Source organism: Zea mays, chromosome 9, assembly GCF_902167145.1.
Source record: "Zea mays cultivar B73 chromosome 9, Zm-B73-REFERENCE-NAM-5.0, whole genome shotgun sequence".
NCBI lineage: Eukaryota > Viridiplantae > Streptophyta > Magnoliopsida > Poales > Poaceae > Zea > Zea mays.
Window position 1 is genome coordinate 147468877 of NC_050104.1, and position 21602 is coordinate 147490478.

At 46.2% G+C, this 21602-nt stretch overlaps 2 protein-coding genes across 4 annotated transcripts; one reads left to right on the plus strand and one right to left on the minus strand.

The window, feature by feature from the left end:
* The first annotated feature begins 256 nt into the window (after window positions 1–256).
* On the plus strand, window positions 257–10156 carry LOC100383481 (putative MAP kinase superfamily protein). Its single transcript, NM_001176129.1, has 9 exons — window positions 257–1358; window positions 5094–5178; window positions 5860–5922; window positions 6062–6219; window positions 8476–8551; window positions 8644–8703; window positions 9116–9223; window positions 9358–9624; window positions 9829–10156. The coding sequence occupies exons 1-8, from the start codon at window positions 337–339 to the stop codon at window positions 9583–9585; spliced, it is 1800 nt and encodes a 599-aa protein (NP_001169600.1). The 5' UTR covers window positions 257–336; the 3' UTR covers window positions 9586–9624; window positions 9829–10156.
* Window positions 10157–10497: 341 nt separating this feature from the next.
* Window positions 10498–18676, minus strand: LOC100273358 (partner of Y14-MAGO). Of its 3 annotated transcripts, none has more exons than XM_008660035.4 (4): window positions 18306–18676; window positions 18095–18211; window positions 12139–12439; window positions 10498–11078 (listed from the first exon to the last, which is right to left on the minus strand). In XM_008660035.4, the coding sequence occupies exons 1-4, from the start codon at window positions 18483–18485 to the stop codon at window positions 11065–11067; spliced, it is 612 nt and encodes a 203-aa protein (XP_008658257.1). In that variant the 5' UTR covers window positions 18486–18676; the 3' UTR covers window positions 10498–11064. The 3 variants fall into 3 exon arrangements, with proteins under 3 accessions (XP_008658257.1, XP_020399134.1, NP_001141269.1); XM_020543545.3 differs by having other exon boundaries at window positions 12194–12439; window positions 18095–18221; window positions 18306–18520; NM_001147797.1 differs by having other exon boundaries at window positions 10502–11078; window positions 12194–12439; window positions 18306–18515.
* Between the last annotated feature and the right edge of the window lie 2926 nt (window positions 18677–21602).

Genomic DNA, 21602 nt, shown 5'->3' on the forward strand with positions numbered 1-21602 from the left:
TGATCACCGCGGGCCAAGACCAAGAGGCGCGCGGCGGGGGCAGCTGTTGCCCGCGGTTGCCGTGCCGTCCCGTGCCGCGTCGCTGACTCGACCACCGGGCCGAAGCGGCGAAAAGATGCGAGTCAATGCGGACAACTGCTACTCCAGCCTCCACTCGCCCCCTCCACCTCACCCACCGAAAACCCAAAAGCCCCAGCCACGGCTACGAACCCAAAAAATCTCCCCCCTTGCCGTCTCCCCGCCCCCGCGTCCCCAAGCCGAGCTCTCGCTTTCGGCGCTCTCCTCAATCCTCGTCCCCGCGTCTTTCAGAGCGCCCATGAGCTGAGGCCGCCGCCGATGGGCCCGCCCCCCGGTGCGCAGGACCCGGCGCCGTCGCCGTCGGGCGGCTCCGGCTCTTCCAGGCGCCGCTTCCGCCGCCTCGACCGCCGCAACGCATCCAAGCACATCGCCTACGACGCCACCAACTTCTGCCAGTACCCGCCGTCCCCGCAGGCCGCATCCGCGCCGGGGTCAGGGCGGGCTTCGCTCGCCAGCTCCGCTGCCTGCTCCATCGATCTCGTCAACAGCTTCCGCATCGGCGGCAGCGGAGACGGGGGCGGGGACCTCCGCTTCCTGTGCGAGAACCTCGGCCTCTCCGGGCCTGACGACTTCGCCGTCCCGCGGGCCGACTGGGAGGCACACAAGGCCGCCCGATCATCTGCCTCCGCTTCGAGCTCCCCCAACTCCGCACGCCCCAACTACGACTCCCCTCAGCGGAACTCACCGCTCTCTCAGGTGGGTGCCGAGGAGCCCGCCCAGGCTTCGGACGCCGAGACGGAGCTACCGGCCGCAACGGGAAGGGACGGCCCAATCGAAGCCCCGGAGCGGCCGGCACGCTTGGATCTACCGCTCGAGTCCACCTGTCCGGATGCCAGGAGGGCGCCTGGGCAGGGAGGAATCAAGGGCGTGCGCCCGCCACCGGTGCTCAAGCCGCCGCCTTCGATGGCCCTACCAGCTGTCTGCGGCGTGGGATCCACGTGGGATATCTTGCGGTCGTTGGCGCCGGATGAGAAAGATGACGCCCCCGCTAGCAGATCTGGCCGTCGTTTTGGACACCTGGATGCAGTGGAGAAGGATGACGACGAGCGTGCGGCGGTTCTGTTAATGTTGGATGATCTTAGGCTGGAGGAGTCGTCCGAGAGCTTTACTGGTACTTCTTCGCTATCAACGACCAACGATGACGACACCTCAAGCACCACCACAGAATCCATGTTCTATATTTCACCGAACGGGAGGTTTAGGAGGAGGATCAAGTCATGGAGCCGAGGGGTGCTCCTGGGTAGTGGCTCGTTTGGGACAGTCTATGAGGGCATCAGCGAGTAAGTGCTCTAAAGATAAAATTCAGTTGCTCTTCCGTGCTGTTTTCTTGCTAGGAATAATCAATCTACCTGTCCATACTTCAAAGCGTAGTTTAAGCTACAGCTAGAAGCCTTGATTAATCTGGGTTTCACAGAACTGATTCTATTGCTGATTAGAGTTACTTGCTTCATTTATAAATGTTCTAAGCACAGGCACAGCCTACAAGTGAGTAGCAATTGAATTGATAGTCTTGTACATCTAAACCAACATGATCCTAAGTAATTTTTTTGAGGTCTCAACAAAAATCATTGTCACAATTCACCTGCAGTTCAATTAACCATTTCCTCAATCATGCATGGGAGCATGACACCTTAGAGTGCCAAAATGTTGCACTCATGACTTTTGGATCAGCAGAAAATAATTTGACAATCACTCCCCTGATTTATTTATACTTAGAACTGAGGTTAAGCATTTTTTACTTGATCATGTGTTCTTTGGTCATATTAATTTGGATATTCAGCTCTAGGAACAACAACAAAAAATTTTATTCTCAAGCAAGGTGGGTAGGCTAGAGTTGAAATCCAACAGAAACCACAAGTCAAAGTTCAAGCATACGGATAGCTATTTTTGATGCACTTCTATTCAAAACTAAATGTTTGGTTATAAGTCTCCTTTTACCGCCTTTTCTCATATCAACTTTGGTCTCCCCCAGCCTTTCTTTCTCTGCACACTGGTGTCTCTGGAGGTCTTTGTTGGATATGTCCAAACATTCTTAACAGGTGTTGGACAAATTTTTCTTCAATTGGTGCTACCCCTAGCCTATCACATATATTATTGTTTCATATTTGATCCCTTCTTATATGACTATAAATCCAACGCAATATACACATTTCCGTAACACTCATCTGTTAAACATGTAGTATTTTTGTAGGCCAATATTTTGTACCATACAACATGGTAGGTCTAATTGCTATCCTAAAAACTTGTCTTTTAGCTTCTATGGTACCCTCTTATCACATAGAATGGCATATGCTTGACACCACTTCGTCCATCTTGCTTTGATTCTATGGCTAACATCTTCATCAATATCCATGTCTTTGTGTACCATTGATCCTAAGTACCAAAAGGTATCCTTCATGAGCACTAGTTGATCTTTCTTATCACAACTCTAGTTTTCTATTTACTTTGCCTGACTTTCATCAACTAGCACTACACCATCCGCAAAAAAGCATACACAGAGTGATATCCCCTCTCATGTCCCTTGTGACCTCATCCATCTCCGAGGCAAAAAGGTAAGGACTCAAAGCTAACTGTTGGTGTAATCATATTCTAATAAGGAAGCCATTCATGTGTCTGTCACTTGTTCAAACTTAGTCGCAACTCGCAACATTGTTGTACATGTCCTTAGTGAGTCCAACACATTTTATTGGAACTTTATGTTTGTCCAAACCTATTGCATAACATTCCTTGATATTTTATCATAAGCTCTTCTCTAAGTCAATGAAAACCATGTATAGGTCCTTTTGCTCTCTATATTGAATATTGATCCATCACTTGTCTTATTAAGAAAATAACTTCCACGGTTGACCTTCTGAGAATGAAACCAAATTGGTCCATAGAGATCTTCATTATTCCTCTCAGACAATGTTCGATAACTCTCTATCACATAGCTTCATTGTATGTCTTATCAACTTAATTCATTAGTAATCAGTACAACTTTGAATATCTTATTCTTGTAGATCGGTAACAATATACTTGTTAGGCATCTTGTTTGATCAAAAGATATGGTTGAACAATTTGGTTAGCCATACAATAGCTATGTCCTCGAGGCATCTCCATGCCTCAGTTGGATACCATCAGAGCCTATTGTCTTACCTTCTTTCATTCTTTTGGATGCCTCTCTAACACACAAAACACATATTGGTGTCATCAAAAGAGTTATACAACTGAAATGGTGTGTTCCCATTCTCCGTAATGAACAATTTATCAAAATACTCTCGCTATCTGTGTCTGATCTCATCCTCCTTTACCAAGAGATACTCTATTTCATCCTTAATGCACTTAACTTGATTGAAGTCTCTTGTCTTCTTCTCATAAACCCTAGCCACCCTATGTAGATCCTTCTCTCTGTCCTTCGTACTTAGACATTGGTTAAAATCCTCGTACGCCCTACCCTTGCCACACTTACAGCTGCTTTGCGGTCTTCTTTGCTACCTTGTACTTTTCTCCACACTCCTGTCATGGTACAAATAACTATAGCATTCTTTCTTCTCCATAACAACCCTTTGGACTTCCTACTTCCACCACTAAGTATCTTTAGCTTCGTCTCCACTCCCTTTGGTTGCTCCACGTACCTCTGAGGCCACCTTTCGAATGCAGGTTGCCATCTTCTCCCATATCTTCTTCCTTCCAAGTGCCCTCTTTGAATGACCCTTTCTTTGAAGACTTTTGATATCTCCCTTTTTAGTTTCCACTTTGTTACGCAATCTTGGCTTGTTTATCCCTATGGGTACACACCTGAAAATAAAGACCGCCGCCACAAGCTTATGTTGAGAAACAACACATTCACTAGATATCACCTTATAATCCAAGACTCACTAGATATCACCTTGTAATCCAAGCATGCTCATTTATCATCTCTTCTTGTAAGGACAGAGTTAATGTAACTAGGGTGTTGGCCACTACTATAGATTAATAAATGAGATTCTCTCTTTCTAAGGAAAGTGTTGGCTATCAACAGGTCAAAAGCTATCGCAATGTCCAAGACTTCATCTCCCTCCTGATTCCTGCTACCATACCCAAAACCTCCATGAACCGCCTTAAAACTTGCACTCGTTGTACCTATATGTCCATTGAGATCTCCTATGAAAAGCTTCTCACTAATAGGTATAGCTCTAACCATGCCATCTAAATCTTCCTAGAAAAGACTCTTAAGTCTCTCATCGTGACCTACTTGGGGGCGTACACGTTAATTATGTTTAAGACCAAATCACCCACGACAAGCTTGACTAAGATAATCCTATCTCCTTGCATTCTCATATCTACCGTGCCGTTCTTGAGGCTCTTATCAACCAAAACTCCTTCATATTTATCAATCAAAACTCCTTCCTATCTATTTGCAATTGTCCCTGTGTAACAAAGTTTAGCTTAAAGCCGATATTGTCTGCCTCATTCGTCTTCTAACCCTTCCATTTAGTCTCTTGGATGCACAAGCTATTTACACACCTCCTAGTCGTTGTCTCAACCAACTCTCTTAACTTACCTTTAAGCGACCCTACATTTCAACTACCTAAACAGATCCTAGTTGGATCGACTAGCTTCCTTACCCTTTGTACCCGTCGATGATATGAAGACCCTTGCACATTTTCAATATATATGGGCGCCGATGTAGTGCGTGCGCCATTAAGTAGTGACCCGATTCTTGCTCACTTAACACCATGCCCACCCGGCCCTTGCATATTTAACACCATACCGGGGTTTCAGTACGGCGCGTCGCCACCCCAACGGGTTTCTTTCAGGTTTTGTCTTCATTAGAAAATGGCTAGGTTTAACGTTAGCTCATCAAGCCTATCACAAACATGGAACAATATGCCTGAATTTATTCTCATGGATGAGGAAATACAACATTTGTCCTTCAGTTTTTTTGGCCAATGTGCAATAGGGATGGTTGCCTTCACTATTTAGCCTGCTCTAATTTTTGGTCGCAAGTCTGAAGTCCCTTACACATTTTTTCTGCTTTTGTGTCATATTATTAGTGAGGGTGTCTTCTTTGCTGTCAAAGAAGTGAACTTATTTGATAAAGGGAGCAATGCGAAGCAGTGTATCTTTCAGCTTGAGCAGGTTTGTTTCGCTATACTTTTTTCTTGATAATACAAGAGATTATTTAGGACAGGTACATTTGTACACATAGGCTTTCTCATGCAACAATGCCATACATGAATTGAGAGTTAAGAGGAAGAGGTTGTTCTTTTGCAAAGCAACCATAAGCTAAAATGTAGTACTATTGCAAGTTGTTGCTGCCTTATATCTCACATTTTCTTCTACCTTCCATTCCATGCACAAATTAAGGGACTTTGGAATTACTATAAATAACTTAAATGAGAAGCCATTGTAGGGGCTGTCTGTTAATTTGTCTCTAGATTACATGGCAATGCATGAGACCGTCTATAAGATAGCACCAACGTTTTTTTTTTTGCTTCCACTACGATTTTCCGAGATTTGATCCCTTGGCCTGTGTGTTGTTAGCCTTAGGGGGTGTTTGGTTTCTAGGGACTAATAGTCCCTCCATTTTATTTCATTTTAGTCCCTAAATTGCCAAATACGGGAACTAGAACTCTATTTTAGTTTCCGTATTTGGCAATTTAGGGACTAAAATGGAATAAAATGGAGGGACTAAAAATTAGTCCCTATAAACTAAACACCCCCTTAAGATGGCTCCGCTAGCAAACTATGCCCAATTTCCTCAAAAGAACATAAGTGTTGCAAAATCTGATTTCTTTTATCTTGTTGTAACCTTTCTAGGAAATTGCACTTCTGAGCCAGTTTGAGCATGAGAATATAGTGCAGTACTATGGGACAGACAAAGTAAGTAGTTTCGTTTTTTCATGCTGTTAGTATAATATGTATGTTGTATGCACATAAATTCATTGTTTTCTTTATACACTCCCTCTATGCATGCTTAGGCTATTAGATTGATGATCCTCCAACTATGTTGCTATTGCAGGAAGATTCGAAACTTTACATCTTCCTTGAATTAGTGACCCAAGGATCCCTTGCATTACTATATCAGAAGTATCGCCTGCGTGATACTCAAGTCTCTGCATATACAAGACAGATTCTTAATGGATTGATTTACCTCCATGAAAGAAATATTGTTCACAGGTGATAAAATTAGTTTAAATTCTTATACCTGTAAGGTATCATTCAGTATTAACGAATCAGGTTACCGGAAATAGCAACATAGGGGCAATTATGTGACCATTAGTTTAAATGAAGCCCTACAAAGCAATACCCAGTACCTGTATTTTCCACATTGATTTTTTTTTTGAAAGCGCAGGAGAACTGCGCATCATTTTAATTAGAGAAGAAAAAAGGTCCAAAATGGACCAAGGTACAAAGCCCTAAGCAGGATTACTCAAAAAACAAAAAAACACAAAACACACACCACTCCCTAGACCCTGTGAAGGTTACGCGCAAGCTCTAAGCCAAAGCTCTGAAGATGCTTGGCACCAGCCGTAATCCAACACCCAATCTCATCAAGGAAGACACATCTGATAGAGCTTAGCGAAGGGGTCTCCCCATCAAAGACAACTTTGTTGCGGTGGATCCATAAACACCAGGCCCCTAAGATAATGATGCTGTTCATGCCCTTTCTCTTGCTTTTATGAATCTTCTTACTTGTTTTTCGCCACCAATCAGCAAAGGAGATCTCATCTCCAGATGGAGAGAGATTACCAACATTCAATCCAAACAGAATGGAATGCCAGAACTGTCTTGCAAAGACACATGTACACAAAATATGTTGTATGGTTTCCTGCTCTTGATCACAGAGTAGGCAAGACACTGGGTGGTCCAGACCTCTCTTCTCCAATCTATCTGAAGTCCAACATTTGTTCCGAATGGCCAGCCATAAGAAAAACTTGCACTTAGGGGGAGCCCAAGATTTCCAAAGCCTCTTCCAAGGTTCAAACGTAATAGCTCCCATAAATAAAGCCCTGTAACAAGACCTAGAAGAAAACTGACCAGAGGAAGTATGCAGCCAGGTGTGAATATCCGCCTCCTGAGTTAACACAATAGTGCTAACAGCATCCCAAATCAGCAAAAATTGTTGGATCCCCATCCAGGAAAGAGGTGTCAAGATGTCACTGATCCATTGCTGTCCTCCAAGAGCCTGGGCCACTGTTCTAGTGGAGACAATAATTTTATCAACCTTGGAAACGACATCAGGAGCAAAATCATTGATGCAGCCGCCATTTATCCATCTATCAGTCCAAAATAAAGTGCTGTTTCCGTTGCCCACCGCAGTAATAACCGAAGCATGAAAGAACTTCCTGACCTGCAACGGCACAGGCAGCATAAGCCCATGCCAGGGCCTGTTTGAATCTGTTTTCTCCAGCCACAGCCATTTAGCTTGCAGAGCCCAGCTCTGATAATACAAATTTGGGACCCCAAGCCCACCAAATAGAAGCGGCCTTGTAACGACATCCCAAGAGACTAAACAATTACCTCCATTCACGTCCTTTCTGCCTCTCCATAAGAACCCTCTGCGAATCTTATCAATCGATTTGATCACCCACTTGGGAATACTCATGGCAATGAGGAGATAAATAGGGATGGCAGACAAAACAAAACACACCAACGCCGTCCTGCCAGCGAGATTAAGTAGCCGAGCCTTCCAATTGGGGAGTCTATATGCTATCTTCTCAACCCAGTCCATAAGATCTGCCTTTCTGAGCTTTCTATCTGATATTGGAAGACCCAAATAATTACAGGGGAAGGACGTCGAGCTGCAACGAAGAAGGTTGCAACCCTGCTGCACAGCCTGGTCGCTACATTTAATTGGGATGGCGCAGCTCTTGTTCATATTACACACCAGTCCAGACGCTGAACCAAAGCAGTCCAATATTACCTTAACACAATTCAGATCTTCCACTATAGGTTTAACAAACAGAACCACATCGTCAGCATAAATAGAAATTCTGTTTCGGACATTCCCTTCCAGAAGGTTATGGAGCAGCCCCCTATCTTCAGCTAGCAGAAACATACTACTAAGGACGTCCATTATTAGAACAAATAGCATTGGGGAAAGGGGATCACCTTGGCGAAGCCCTCTCCGATGCCTAATAGGAATACCAGGAGACCCATTCAGCAGCACCTGAGTGGAAGATGAAGCCAACAGATTCGAAATCAAATTTCGCCAAATATTTCCAAATCCAAGGTGAGAAAGCACCTCAATGAGAAAAGCCCAAGAAACGGAATCAAAAGCCTTGGAGATGTCCAATTTTAAAAATAAACTTGAGACTCTTTTTTTGTGAAGAGACCCATTCCACATTGATTTGAAAAGTACTGCAGAATAATATCAATATACTATAGTATACGCCTATGTTCTGAACTATGGTTTGAATTGTGATATTACAGAGACATTAAATGCGCAAATATTCTGGTGCATGCAAATGGATCTGTGAAGCTTGCAGATTTTGGACTCGCTAAGGAGGTCAATTGCATGCTGCAAATTTTACCCTTTTTGTTCAATTTATCCGCTACCACTTTCTCTGATACAAAATTGTTTTATCAATTCCCTTTCAGATTACCAAATTCAATGAACTTAAATCATGCAAAGGAACTGTTTATTGGATGGCACCGGAGGTAACCACCATAAACTCTGCCTTGAGATTAGAACATTCTTGCATTTTGTTTCCCTTATGTTTACCCTTCAGTGATTTGTCTAGAGTATCTTGAAGTAATAGACCTAAAGTCTTGGAATATTATTTGGGAGTAGTGCCCTATGCCCCTACTTCAGTGTTGTTATTTAACTTATTACAGATCTATCAAACATCTGGTGCAGTCTAATCAAAGTCGGTTCTTACTAGAGTAGTAGCTGAACTGATATTTAGTGTGATTAAGTGACAATTCATTGATCGTCATAGGCCAGCCTCGTTTTATGTGAAGTTGTGAACTTAATGTGCTGGCGAACAATCATGGTTGATGGATGACAGCATATACGATTTGGATCTACACTTTTCATTCTAGACGGAAGCACTAAAATCCAAATTTTCAGGTTGTTAATCCGCAGCAGACATATGGACCTGCAGCTGATATATGGAGTCTTGGTTGCACTGTCCTGGAGATGTTGACACGCCAGATACCCTATCCTGACCTTGAATGGGTGAGAACATTTAGTACTGACCTCTGCAAGTTCGAGTTGCTGTTCTCGAATTATAGGAGCGTACCTATATGCACATATTTTTCTGAACTATTGATATATGCTTAAACCCATTCTTCTTGCTACTTGCTTTGCAGGCACAAGCTCTATACAGGATCGGTAAGGGGGAATCACCAGCAATTCCAAACACTCTTTCGAGGGATGCTCGCGATTTTATAAGCCGGTGTGTAAAACCGAATCCGGAAGACAGACCATCAGCATCCAAACTGTTGGAGCATCCATTCGTAAACAAGTCCATAAGATCAGTACGGTCTATGAGGACGACACCTTCACGCTCGAATTCATCTACTCGTGGCATCAATTAATTGGCCGTCCGTCATCATCTATTGGGCAGCGGCAGAATGGTAAGTTAACCTTGTACTACCCCCTTTTTTTTCTTGTGTCAGACTCATGCTAAGATTTTACGCGTCATGTTGAATGGTACAAATCTTGTGGCTGTCTTCCAGTCGTCAGCTTCTCAGCTGTGGCTCACTAGGGCGCCACTTGTTGCTTTTATAAGTATGTGGTTAATTTGACAGTTTGATTTCCTTTGCATGTTCGACCTACAGATATTGGTCCGCGCAAATCATGCGGAGCTGGCCGAGAGGGAGTTTGTTTTGACTGGAGCTAGTATTGTCAACGCTCAACAGCATTGTCGTCAACCTCTTATTGGTGTTTCATTAGTTGATTCTTTGGCATACGCCCGCGAGGAAGATGTCCTCGTTGAGCCGCCGGCTAATGTATGTTCTTCTGCCTGGATAGAGAATAGTGGGTGTGCATTTGAGCGCATGGGTTGTAGAGTGAGAACGGGCTGTGTAAATAGCTTGTCCTGATGCCAAGGATATGTTATTAGTTGTCACGAGAAAAAAGAAAGAAAGGAAAAAAGGTTCAAAGCTTTGGAACTGTCAACAGCGGTTGTTAGATTGGAATTTGCTGTCAGCTTTTGTGGTAGAACAGAATCATACGGCTATGCTATCTTTTTCTTCAACCAACGGCAACGGAACTTCCTAGAAAACTCTTCGGTTGGCTGCCGTTCTCCATTTGGCATGCGTGAACATATCGCTTTTGGCCCCGCCGGGGGACGATTTCTTTCTCACCGCGTTGCTACTTGACTTGGCGTTGAGTATCCCATAAAGCGTTTACTATTCGACCATGAAAACAAATAACTCGTGTGTTTTAGTTTAAAAATGAACTGGCCGGCGATAAATATTAAGAAACAAATAACTCATGCTCGTGTGTTTTAGTTTAAAAATGAACTAGCCAGCGATAAATATTATTAAGAACGGAGGTAGTACATGTGATGAAGAGAGGCAGGGAGCCAGAGACATAAGAATTCCGGCACTTCCAGTCAGTTTCAACCGTGATATAACAGCTAATTGAACAATGGTGGTAAAGCCGGAGATGAATTCGGGCCGTGAGAGCAAAAGTAAATTCTGACCCAGTGTCAGAGATCCCCATAATTAGCAGCGGTCTTTCTTGCGGTACAGATCTTGAAACTTGGCGCCAGAAATGTGCGGTGAAAAACTTCCATCGTTCTGCGCAAACCCACATCTACTGGACTGCTCTTCCAATAACCACCACGGGTGACGGAGAAGCCTATGGTGATTCAGTTGCACCTTCGAATCTGGATCGGCACCATGGTGTGGTCGTGGTGGCTCTACATCAGAACCGAAGTTGATTTTGTCTAAGCAGCAGGCGCTCTCTTGTCCTCCAAAAGCTTCAGCTCCTTAAGCCATCCATCAATCTTTTTCATCTTTTCCAGTGCCTCAAGTCTCAATTTTTCAGGGTCACCTTGTACTTGTGCTTCAGCTAAGCGTATCTGTTAGAAATCAAGATAGATTCAGCCACGTCAACTCGTCCTGCTTTGGTTCCTAAAATACACCTTAGATTCAAAGTGTATAGCAAAAGCTATTAGAAAAAAAAACAAATCATCTAATTTAGAATGGAGGGAGTACTAATGAATATCCTCACGTCAAAATGGGTTTACTACAAAGCACAAAGGCTCTTAAACAAGTGAAATATCACTAACGGAAAAAAGTGCCAAACATTTAGTGAAATCAGGAGGACGGCTGGTCGTACATGTTTAAAGGACATGTGCAATACATTTAATGCACTAAAACTAGAAAATAAACCACTCTTAATAGATACTATTAAGGCTACTCACAATGAGGATTTCATATCTCTGTTTCCAAAAATGCCACATCAGATTTATGGATGAATGAAATACCCTCTCTCAATAGAGAGTTTCATCTCATTATTTCATATGTCAACATACTTCTTAAATGCTACATATAAATAACCAATAGGATTTACTCAATTATACGAAGATGAAACAAAACACTCTCAGTGAAGGTTTCACACAGTTTTCAAGACATTGGAAACGAGTTAACATGGTTTCATCCCCATGAAACTCCATGAAACTCTTCCTTCTTAAATGATGTGACATGTCATCCAAATAGCTGATGTGGCAGGCTAATTAATACATGAAACACCCCATGAAACCTCCATTGTGAATAGCCTAAGTTGGATTCTCAGCATTTAATGCACTAAAACTTTTCACTATCATGTTTGGTTTTAAGATACTCCCTCCGTTCCGAAATATAGTTCTTCCTAGTCCTCTTTTTTTCGTCTACATTCATTCAAATGATAATGAACATGGACATATATACAAACTACATCCGTAGGTTAATTAATTAATGTTTGTTTAGTCTAAAACGAATTATATTTTGGGACAGAGCGAGTACTGAAAATGAAAACACGCAATTGAAGTTTGCTACAAACAAGATCAAATCCAACTTAAACATTGGAGAAAAACTACCATGCCCAGACGTGACAATGAGGAAAATGATTTAAACATGCTAGTTCGGAACTGAACTCACATTCATCTTTTTGTTCATAGAAAATGTGCAGACACAAGAGAGGGCAAGGGTAAACCTTCTTTTTCAATGCTCGAATTTTCTTATCTATGTCTGGAGCAGATGATTCCGGTTGTGAATTGTTTGTAGTATTTGTGGACGGCGTTGCATGTGACTCGGAAATAGCAATGCCACTTATCTGCTTTATTACACTTTCCACCGAATCCTTCTGCTTAACCGTTTTGGAAGAAAGAGCCTTGTCAGTTTCTCCAGCATCAGTTCCCTCTATGTCCATACTCTTTCCTTTATTATTTGTCGAACTGGCCTGAAATAAAAAAATTCCTCTTAAGACAATTGTAACAAACAAAATTATTCTATCTAAAATAGATCCTGTCATTACAGCACTACAAAACAATCAAAATAAGTGATGTCCTAACTCAATAGGAAAATAAACAAATTGTAGTAAGTTAAACACAAAATCTTTAGTTTTTTTTTTAAAAATCATTGTTATATATCTTCACAGAACAAATTGTATTACCTCATTAAATAATCAACTAATCATGTAACCAATTCAAACTGACACACTTTGGCAGCTTGATTGCCATTTTGATATCCTCAGCAACAGTTGATTTTGGTCATGTGCGGTTAAACCGAGTTCATAACATCGATTGGCTCACTAAAACTGATCTGACAACATAACCCACTATTAGTATAAACAACTAGTTTAGAAAGTAGCATGCCTTATACCTATTCTGAGTTCAAAAGATAACATCATAACACATCATGAAAATGCACATACTGTGCATTGAATTGCCTTGACGAAGTCCTATGTTGAAATTATAGTCAGATCTGTTAGAGTTCCCATTATGGTTTTGGGGTTAGTACCTTGTAATTACAGTCTCACCCCTGTGTAATGGGCTAGGCCCGTCTAACTTGGTCTATTAATACAAACACCCAACCTGAGTTAGGGTTAGAGTTTCCCACATGGTATAGAGCTAGGTTTCTTTTTTTCTTTTCCCCTTCCCTTCCCCCTAGCTGCCAGCTCCCAGCCGTCGGCGCCCACCTCGGATCCCCCCTACCGACGGCGCCCCCAGCCACCGAATCTCCCCCTGCTGTCGGATCCCCCCTGCCCCGGCACTCCTCCCGCCCTGCCCCCTCCATGGCCGAGCTCCCCCTCTCCGGCCAGCTCGCCGTCGTTGCTGCCCCCACGCAGGCATGGCCGCAGCTGGCCTGCTCGGCCGACAGGTCGCCGACGCCACCTCCCAGGCCACCTGCTCGGTCTCCCCTCCTCTGGCGCTCTCTGGCTTACCCCCGGCGCCTCGGCACGCCCGTCGGGGACGACCCCCCCTTCATCGCCGGCCTCGGACCTCTCCCCGGAGACCTCTCGCCCGTGCAGCAGCGCCTTCGTTGACCCCGCCAGGCTTCACCCTCATTGCTCCCGCGTTGACGTCACCCGCCATCGACTCCACGTTGGTCGCCGCCATCACTACCATCCAGGCCACCATGGTTGCCTCGCAGGAGCACATCGTGTCCCTCACCCTAGAGCAAGAGCATGCCATGGGCGCCGCCCTGACCGCCCAGATGGCCACCGCGCAACGCCTCATCCTCGGCCATCTTTCGGTCGCTCATGAGGCTCCTCCGGTCACTCTCGAGGCCCCCCTCGCCTCTGGACTCGACGCTGACCATATCGCCGCTCTCCACGCTCAAGCCGCCGGGATGCACAACATTCGGTCCCTCGTGTCCATTGTGTTGGACCCGGCGTCCTCCCACTACCCTCGTTGGCGGGGTCAAGTCCTCATGCTTCGGCGGTATGCTCTCGCCGACCACGTCCTCGACGACCTCGTCGCCCCGCCGTCTCCATCGTGGTACCAGATGGATAGTGTGGTCCTCTCGTGGCTCCATGGCACCATCACTGTTGAGCTACAGGACATCATCTGCAACCAGGAGAACACTGCTCGACAGGCGTGGCTTGCTGTCGAGGGACAGTTCCTCGAGAACCGAGAGGCTCAAGCACTCCATCTCGACGCCCAGTTTTACCAATTCTCTCAGGGGGGCTCTCTCCATGGGAGAATACTGCCGCCAAATGAGGGCATGGCAGACTCTCTCCTCGACCTCGACGAGCCCACCGTCAACCGTACCCTGGTATTGAAACTTATGCGTGGCCTCAGCCCTCGCTACAGCCACATGAAGGCTCTCATCAAGAAGATCCTACTCTTCCCCACTTTCTACGCCGTCCGCAATGAGCTTCTCGAGGAGCTCACCTTGGAGACTAAGGCCCCTGCTCCAGCGTCGACCCTCTACAGTGTTCCTACCGGCGGTGAGGCAGCCTCGGGGGCCCGACCCCTCGCCCTCTGTCGACTGGGTCTACCGCTTGCACTCCACCCGTTGTCCCTCTTCAGGCTTCCAAGGCGATGGAGATCGTCGTTCCAGCAAGGGCGGGCGCGGGAACGGTGGCTCCACCCGAGGTGGTCCCTCCAGCCGAGGTGGCGGCTAGGCGTGGCCGTCATTCTACAACCCCTGGACTGGGATCATCGCCATGTGGTTGGGCCCGACTCCGAATGCCTCCCGCCCTCTTGTGCCGGCCCTCCTGATCGTGCCTCCCTACAGCGTGCCCCCTCGAACTCCACCCCAGCTCCCGCCTCCGAAGACCTCCACCTCGACACCTTGGTCCCCGCTGGTTGGAGGGTGGGACCCAGCTGCCCTCATTGCCGCCTTGGTGGTCGACTCTGGTGCGTCTTACCACACCACCTCCAACACGGGCACGTTATCCCGCTCATCCCACCCCAATCTCTCCTTGATCATCGTTGGAAACAGTGCCACTCTGTCGGTCACCTCAGTAGTGCCTCGGCTCTCCTCATACTGTTCTATCTCAACGACGTTCTCGTAGCTCCTCACATTACTCACAACCTTCTTTTTGTTCATTGGTTCACCACCGGCAATTTTTGTTCCATTGAGTTTGACCCTTTTGGTTTCTCTGTGAAGTATCTGGCCACCAGGACCCCCCTCGCCCGCTGTGAAAGCTCAAGGCCCCTCTACACGCTTTAGCCTTCCTCCACCGGCGCGTCCTCCCCACCCGTCCTAGTCTCCACCACATCCTCCACTACTTGGCATCGTCGTCTCGGCCACCCAGGACCCGACGTCATGACCAAGCTCACCAGTAGTTTAGATATTTCATGTAGTAGGGGACATTCTGAGGGCCTCTGTCATGCTTGTCAGCTAGGCCGACATACTCGTCTCCCATTTCCTACTTCTAGATTTGAGCAGGCCTTTGATCTAGTCATTGTGATATCTGGACTTCACATGTACTCAGTCTTTCTAGATATAAATACTATATGGTGATTTTGGATTATTTTTCTCACTTTCTTTGGACTTTTCCCCTTCGGCTAAATTCCGACACGTTCGCCACCCTCACTCACTTCTTTGTCTGGGTCTCCACCAAGTTCCATCGCCCAGTTCGTGCCCCTCAGTGTGATGACGACCGCGAGTTCGAGAACAACGCCTCTCGCTCCTTCCTCACCCACGACGTTCAGTTGTGTCTCTCGTGCCCTTACACCTCTTCCCAGAATGGTCGAGCAGAACGCATCTCGCACCACCGCCAACATGATCCGCTACCTTCTCTTCCAGGCGTCTCTCCTTGCCAGCTGCTGAGCAGAGGCCCTGAACACCGCTACACATCTCCTCAACCACCTCACCTCAAAGGCGGTGAGGCATCCCACTCCCCACTTCGCCCTGTATGGCATAGCCCCCTCCTACGACCACCTTCTCGTGTTCGACTGTGCCTGCTATCCCAACACTTCCACCACCGCTCCCCATAAGCTATATCCTCACTCCACTCGTTACCTCTTCCTCAGTTACTCCCCTGACCACAAGGGGTATCTATGTCTTGACCTTGCCACCCACCGCATAGTCATCTCTCATCACGTCGTTTTCGACTAAGATGTGATTCCCTTGTTAGCTTCTCCCCAACACCGATCTCGACTCTCTCCTTGCGTCTGATCCGGTTCTCCCTCCACACCGGTCGCTCCCGCCTGCTTCTCCCAAGGCTCAGACGCCACCGCTCGCTCCTCTACCCGCACCTCGTGCGGCCCAGACACCTCACCTTGCTGCTACCTGCGCCACGCGCGGCCCCGTCGACCCCTCTCGCACCTTGTGCGGTCTCATCGACGAGCGTGGCTTGCTTCACCGACCCCGCTCTCGTCTGCCACCAACGCGGATGGGCCACCCCATCGGCCCCGCCAAACCGGCACCATCGACGAGCGTGGTTCGCTTCGGCGCCAACCCCACCCTCGTCTACCACCGCTACGAGCTGGCCCATCCCTCGGCTCTTGACGACCCGCTGGTCTGCATCGAGCCTCCTATGTACCACCCGATCACCATCCACTGCGACCCCGGGCATGTCCACCTGATGGTGACTCGCCGCACAGCCAGCGTTCTACGTCCCGTCGACCGACTGTTCCAGGCGACCGAAACGACTGCCACTCCTCCGGATGCCTCCCCGATTCCCTCCGTTCACGACGTCATCGCTGACCCCAACTGGCGTCGCGCTATGGAGAACGCGGCCCTGCTGGCCAACCACACCTGGGACCTGGTGCCGCGTCCACCAGGCACCAACGTGGTCACCGACAAGTGGCTCTTTCGCCATAAGCTAACCTCAGACTGCTCCCTCGACCGCTACAAGGCCCGTTGTGTCCTTCGGGGCTTCACCTAGCCATCAGAGAGAGCGGAGAGGGAAGGGAAGATAGCGCATTGGGGGAGAGCAGAGAGGGAAGAGAGCACACTGAGGGAGGACAGCCATCCAAGGCGTCCGCAAAGCGTCGCTAAGGCGACGCCTTATTGTCTAAGGCAGGCACCTTAGTCACGGACACAAGGCGAGGCGGACGCCTTGCCCCTAAACCTCGCCTTACCGCTTAAGCGACGCCTTAACAACTATGGCTGAGTATATATAGGATAGAATACTGCCATCAGGATTACAACAGAATAGGGAGCCCAACTCGAGTACAACTACCTTAATCGACTTCAATTCAAACTCTGATATCTCTAGGAGATGTCAAATCTGATTCTATCCTATCTTTAATCGGACTTAGTTCAGATCTTCCTCTATTATTAAATAATCGTGTGGATCTTTGATATATGATCGTAGACGAATATACAAGCACATTTCTATTCTAAGAAATGGAACATAAAGTGAAATTTCCATGAACCAACTGCAATCTGCTAGTTTGCATAGCCTTATGAGCTGTACCAATTTCAAACAAAAGAACTTCATAAGGATGTCGTAGAAATTGTTCATCACAAGCACACTTGAATGGTTGGCAGCAAATAGCAAGCGCAATACATGCAAAACCAAGCATACTGTTAGGAGGCACTATTGCGTCATTAACTTGAGACATAATATATAAAACTATATTGAAGATTTCAATGTAGCACATACTAACCTTAATCATGTATTGCTGAATGCTGGTTACTGCTAAACCCAAGAAATAAAACTACTGCAGTAGACGAACTCATCTGAGAAACATGGTTCACCTAAATAGACCTTTTTATACGATTCTCTTGTTGCTCATCCATTTCTGACGGTCCAGCACAGAAAGGTATCATGGTAATGGTGGAAGCATTGTTAAAGGGTCGACTTTTTCCTAAACAGACTATTGAGTATGGCTGACTAATGCACGAGAAACAAAAAGGTCAATTCCTCTCTCCATCACCAGCACAACTCCATTGTTGGTTCTCCAATGGACACTTAAGGCCGGTTTGGATAGGCGACTGCGGCGCCGCAGCACGCCACACCCGCGGCGGCCGATTTGGGCGCCACACCCGCGGCGGCTGGAGTGTGGCGCGGTGTGGCGCCCGGGTCAGTCTACCAAACAGGCTCTTAGTAAACAAACTCTGCCTATGATGACCAATCCAATCCAACTAAATCTGACGGTTTCCCTCGCATCCATGGCGATACGAGCACAAGCACCAGACAGAGAACCGCTACCTGCTGCCGTTTCTCTTTCCGTCGCTCGTTCCTCTTGGCCGCCTTCGTCTTGGGTTTGGCATCGGCCACTTGCGCCGGATCGTACCCCGGCGGCACGTCGGGTCCTGACTTCCTCATCTGTGCCAAGCTACCCGATAAGAAAATAAAATCGAATAGAAACGCGGTATGGTGATGCGAGGGAAGAAGCTTGGGGAAAGAGACAATGACTCACTAGGGCGCCCTTGGACTGGTAGATGGCGACCTCCTCCTGGGGCACATAGCCGGCGCGGATGCGGATGGCCTTGCGGAGCGTGCCGTCGGGACGGCGCGTGGGCGCGATGATGCGCTCGCCTTCCTTGGGGATGGTGAGAAGGCGCCGCTGGTCGCCGCCGCCGTCGCTGTAAGTGGCCATGTCAAGGGTCGCGTGCGTGATTCGGATGCGGGGATGGAGGGGAGGGCGAAGGCTGCGGCGACGGCGGGCGAAGGTTTAGAGTCGAGATGTCAGAGTGAACAGTGAAGGCTTGAGTTGACGCCGTGATCGGGCAACCAGACCTGTGCAGTTGCGCAGGGTTTTTTTTCCCAGCCTATGAGGTGCAAATCAGCTGCAATTCTGCAAACCAAGTTTCTATGTAGAGCAATTAACAAGTCTTAAAATTTTCTAAAAAGTTATAGATGTACTTTATTGTTAACTCTATCACGATATAAAATTTCAGATTCACCAAATGTTAAAAGATACAAAAAAGTGAAAATTATTTTGAAACTTTCTTTTTTTATCTTTTAGTATATGGTGAATTTAAATTTAAAATTTATACAGTAGTAAATTGAACAAATAAGTATATCTATTTTTCTGAGATTTTTTGTGACTTTTGTTAGTTAGTTTACATGAAGATTGCATGCGTTGCCTTTTTTTCCCTTTCTCTTATTGTCTTTCCTTTTTCTTCTTCTCTGGAGATTTTTCTTTTGTTATAAGGATGTCTCGGTTGTCTATCATATTTTATCCCTTATCTCATCCTTCATTTTAAATTTTCCTCCGCAAACAATATAGTCTACATTATAAATCTCCTAATTTACGCTAATAAATGTGACTATATATCACACGAAACCCGATATATTGTAAAATCAATCATCATAATATTACTAGTGAAAGTCGCATAGAGGGGGGTGAATAGGGCGAAACTGAAATTCTCAAAAATAATCACAAGTACAAGCCGGGTTAGCGTTAGAAATACAATAGAGTCCGCGAGAGAGGGTGCAAAACAAATCGCAAGCGAATAATGAAGTGAGACACGCGGATTTGTTTTACCGAGGTTCGGTTCTCTCAAACCTACTCCCCGTTGAGGAGGCCACAAAGGCCGGGTCTCTTTCAACCCTTACCCTCTCTCAAACGGTCCCTTGGACCGAGTGAGTTTTCTCTTCTCAATCACTTGGAACACAAAGTTCCCACAAGGACCACCACAAAATTGGTGTCTCTTGCCTTAATTACAAGTGAGGTTGATCGCAAGAAAGAATCAAGAAAGGAGAAAGCAATCCAAGCGCAAGAGCTCGAAAGAACACAAGCAAATCTCTCTCTAATCACTAGGGCGTTGTGTGGAATTTGGAGAGGATTTGATCTCTTTGGTGTGTCTAGAATTGAATGCTAGAGCTCTTGTAAGTAGTTGGGAAGTGGAAAACTTGGATGCAATGAATGGTGGGGTGGTTGGGGTATTTATAGCCCCAACCACCCAACTTGACCGTTGGTGGAGGCTGTCTGTTTGATGGCGCACCGGACAGTCCGGTGCACACCGGACATGTCCGGTGCCCCAGCCACGTCACCAATGCCGTTGGATTCTGACCGTTGGAGCTTCTGACTTCTGGGCCCGCCTGGATGTCCGGTGCACACCGGACATGTCCTGTTCATTGTCCGGTGCGCCAGTATGGGCACGCCTGACGTCTGCGCGCGCAGCGCGCGCATTTAATGCGTTGCAGGTAGCCGTTGGCGCCGAAATAGCCGTTGCCCCGCTGTTGCACCGGACAGTCCGGTGCACACCGGACAGTCCGGTGAATTTTAGCGAAGCAGCCGACGTTAATTCCCGAGGCTGACGAGTTCCGGAGGTCGCCCTTCCTTGGAGCACCGGACATGTCCGGTGTACACCGGACAGTCCGGTGAATTATAGTGGAGTGGCCTCCGTAAATTCTCGAAGGTGACGAGTTTGAAGTTTGAGTTCTCTGGCACACCGGACAGTCCGGTGCGCCAGACCAGAGGTGCCTTCGGTTGCTCCTTTGCTCCTTTGTTGAATCCAATATTTGATCTTTTTATTGGCTAAGTGAGAACCTTTTACATCTGTATAACTTATACACTAGAGCAAACTATTTAGTCCAATTATTTGTGTTGGGCAATTCAACCACCAAAATTATTTAGGAACTAGGTGTAAGCCTAATTCTCTTTCAATCTCCCCTTTTTTGGTGATTGATGCCAACACAAACCAAAGCAAATATAGAAGTGCATAATTGAACTAGTTTGCATAATGTAAGTGCAAAGGTTGCTTGGAATTGAGCCAATGTAAATACTTACAAGATGTGCATGGATTGTTTCTTTTTTTTTAACATATTGGACCACATTTGCACCACATGTTTTGTTTTTGCAAATCCTTTTGTAAATTCTTTTTCAAAGTCCTTTTGCAAGAAAGTCAAAGGTAAATGAATAAGATTTTTTGCAAAGCATTTTCAAGATTTGTTCCAAATGCTTTTCCTTTGACTAAACAAAACTCCCCCTAAATGAGATCCTCCTCTTTAGTGTTCAAGAGGGTTTTGATTTATCATTTTTGAAATACTACTTCCTCCCCCTTTAGAACATAATAAGATACCAATTTGAAATTGACCAATTGAAAATCTCCAAATTTTAAAAATTAGGTGGTGGTGCGGTCCTTTTGCTTTGGGCTTATATTTTCTCCCCCTTTGGCATGAATCGCCAAAAATGGAATCATTAGAGCCCACGAAGTACTTTCTTCTCCTTTGGTCATAAAATAAATGAGTGAAGATTATACCAAAGTTGGAGAGATGCTTGGAGTGACGGCGAAGGATGAGTAGTAGAGTGGAGTGGAAGCCTTTGTCTTCGCCGAAGACTCCAATTCCCTTTCAATATACCTATGACTTGGTTTGAAATACACTTGAAAACACATTAGTCATAGCATATATCAAAGAGACATGATCAAAGGTATACTTATGAGCTATGTGTGCAAGTTTAGCAAAAGAAGTTCCTAGAATCAAGAATATTGAGCTCATGCCTAAGTTTGGTAAAAGTTTGTTCATCAAGAGGCTTGGTAAAGATATCGGCTAATTGATCTTTAGTGTTAATGTACGAAATCTCGATATCCCCCTTTTGTTGGTGATCCCTAAGAAAATGATACCGAATGGCTATGTGCTTAGTGCGGCTATGCTCAACGGGATTATCCGCCATGCGGATTGCACTCTCATTATCACATAGAAGAGGAACTTTGGTTAGTTTGTAACCGTAGTCCCGCAGGGTTTGCCTCATCCAAAGCAATTGCGC

Excerpts from the sequence above, each read along its gene's own strand:
- LOC100273358 (NM_001147797.1), bottom strand. The coding sequence starts at position 18,485 with ATGGCCACTTACAGCGACGGCGGCGGCGACCAGCGGCGCCTTCTCACC. Across the intron at positions 18,212-18,305 it reads ACCAGTCCAAGGGCGCCCTA|ATGAGGAAGTCAGGACCCGA; the intron begins GTGAGTCATTGT and ends AGCTTGGCACAG. Across the intron at positions 11,079-12,193 it reads TTCGAGCATTGAAAAAGAAG|ATACGCTTAGCTGAAGCACA; the intron begins GTTTACCCTTGC and ends GATTTCTAACAG.
- LOC100383481 (NM_001176129.1), top strand. The coding sequence starts at position 337 with ATGGGCCCGCCCCCCGGTGCGCAGGACCCGGCGCCGTCGCCGTCGGGC. Across the intron at positions 5,923-6,061 it reads AGTACTATGGGACAGACAAA|GAAGATTCGAAACTTTACAT; the intron begins GTAAGTAGTTTC and ends TTGCTATTGCAG. Across the intron at positions 6,220-8,475 it reads GAAAGAAATATTGTTCACAG|AGACATTAAATGCGCAAATA; the intron begins GTGATAAAATTA and ends GTGATATTACAG.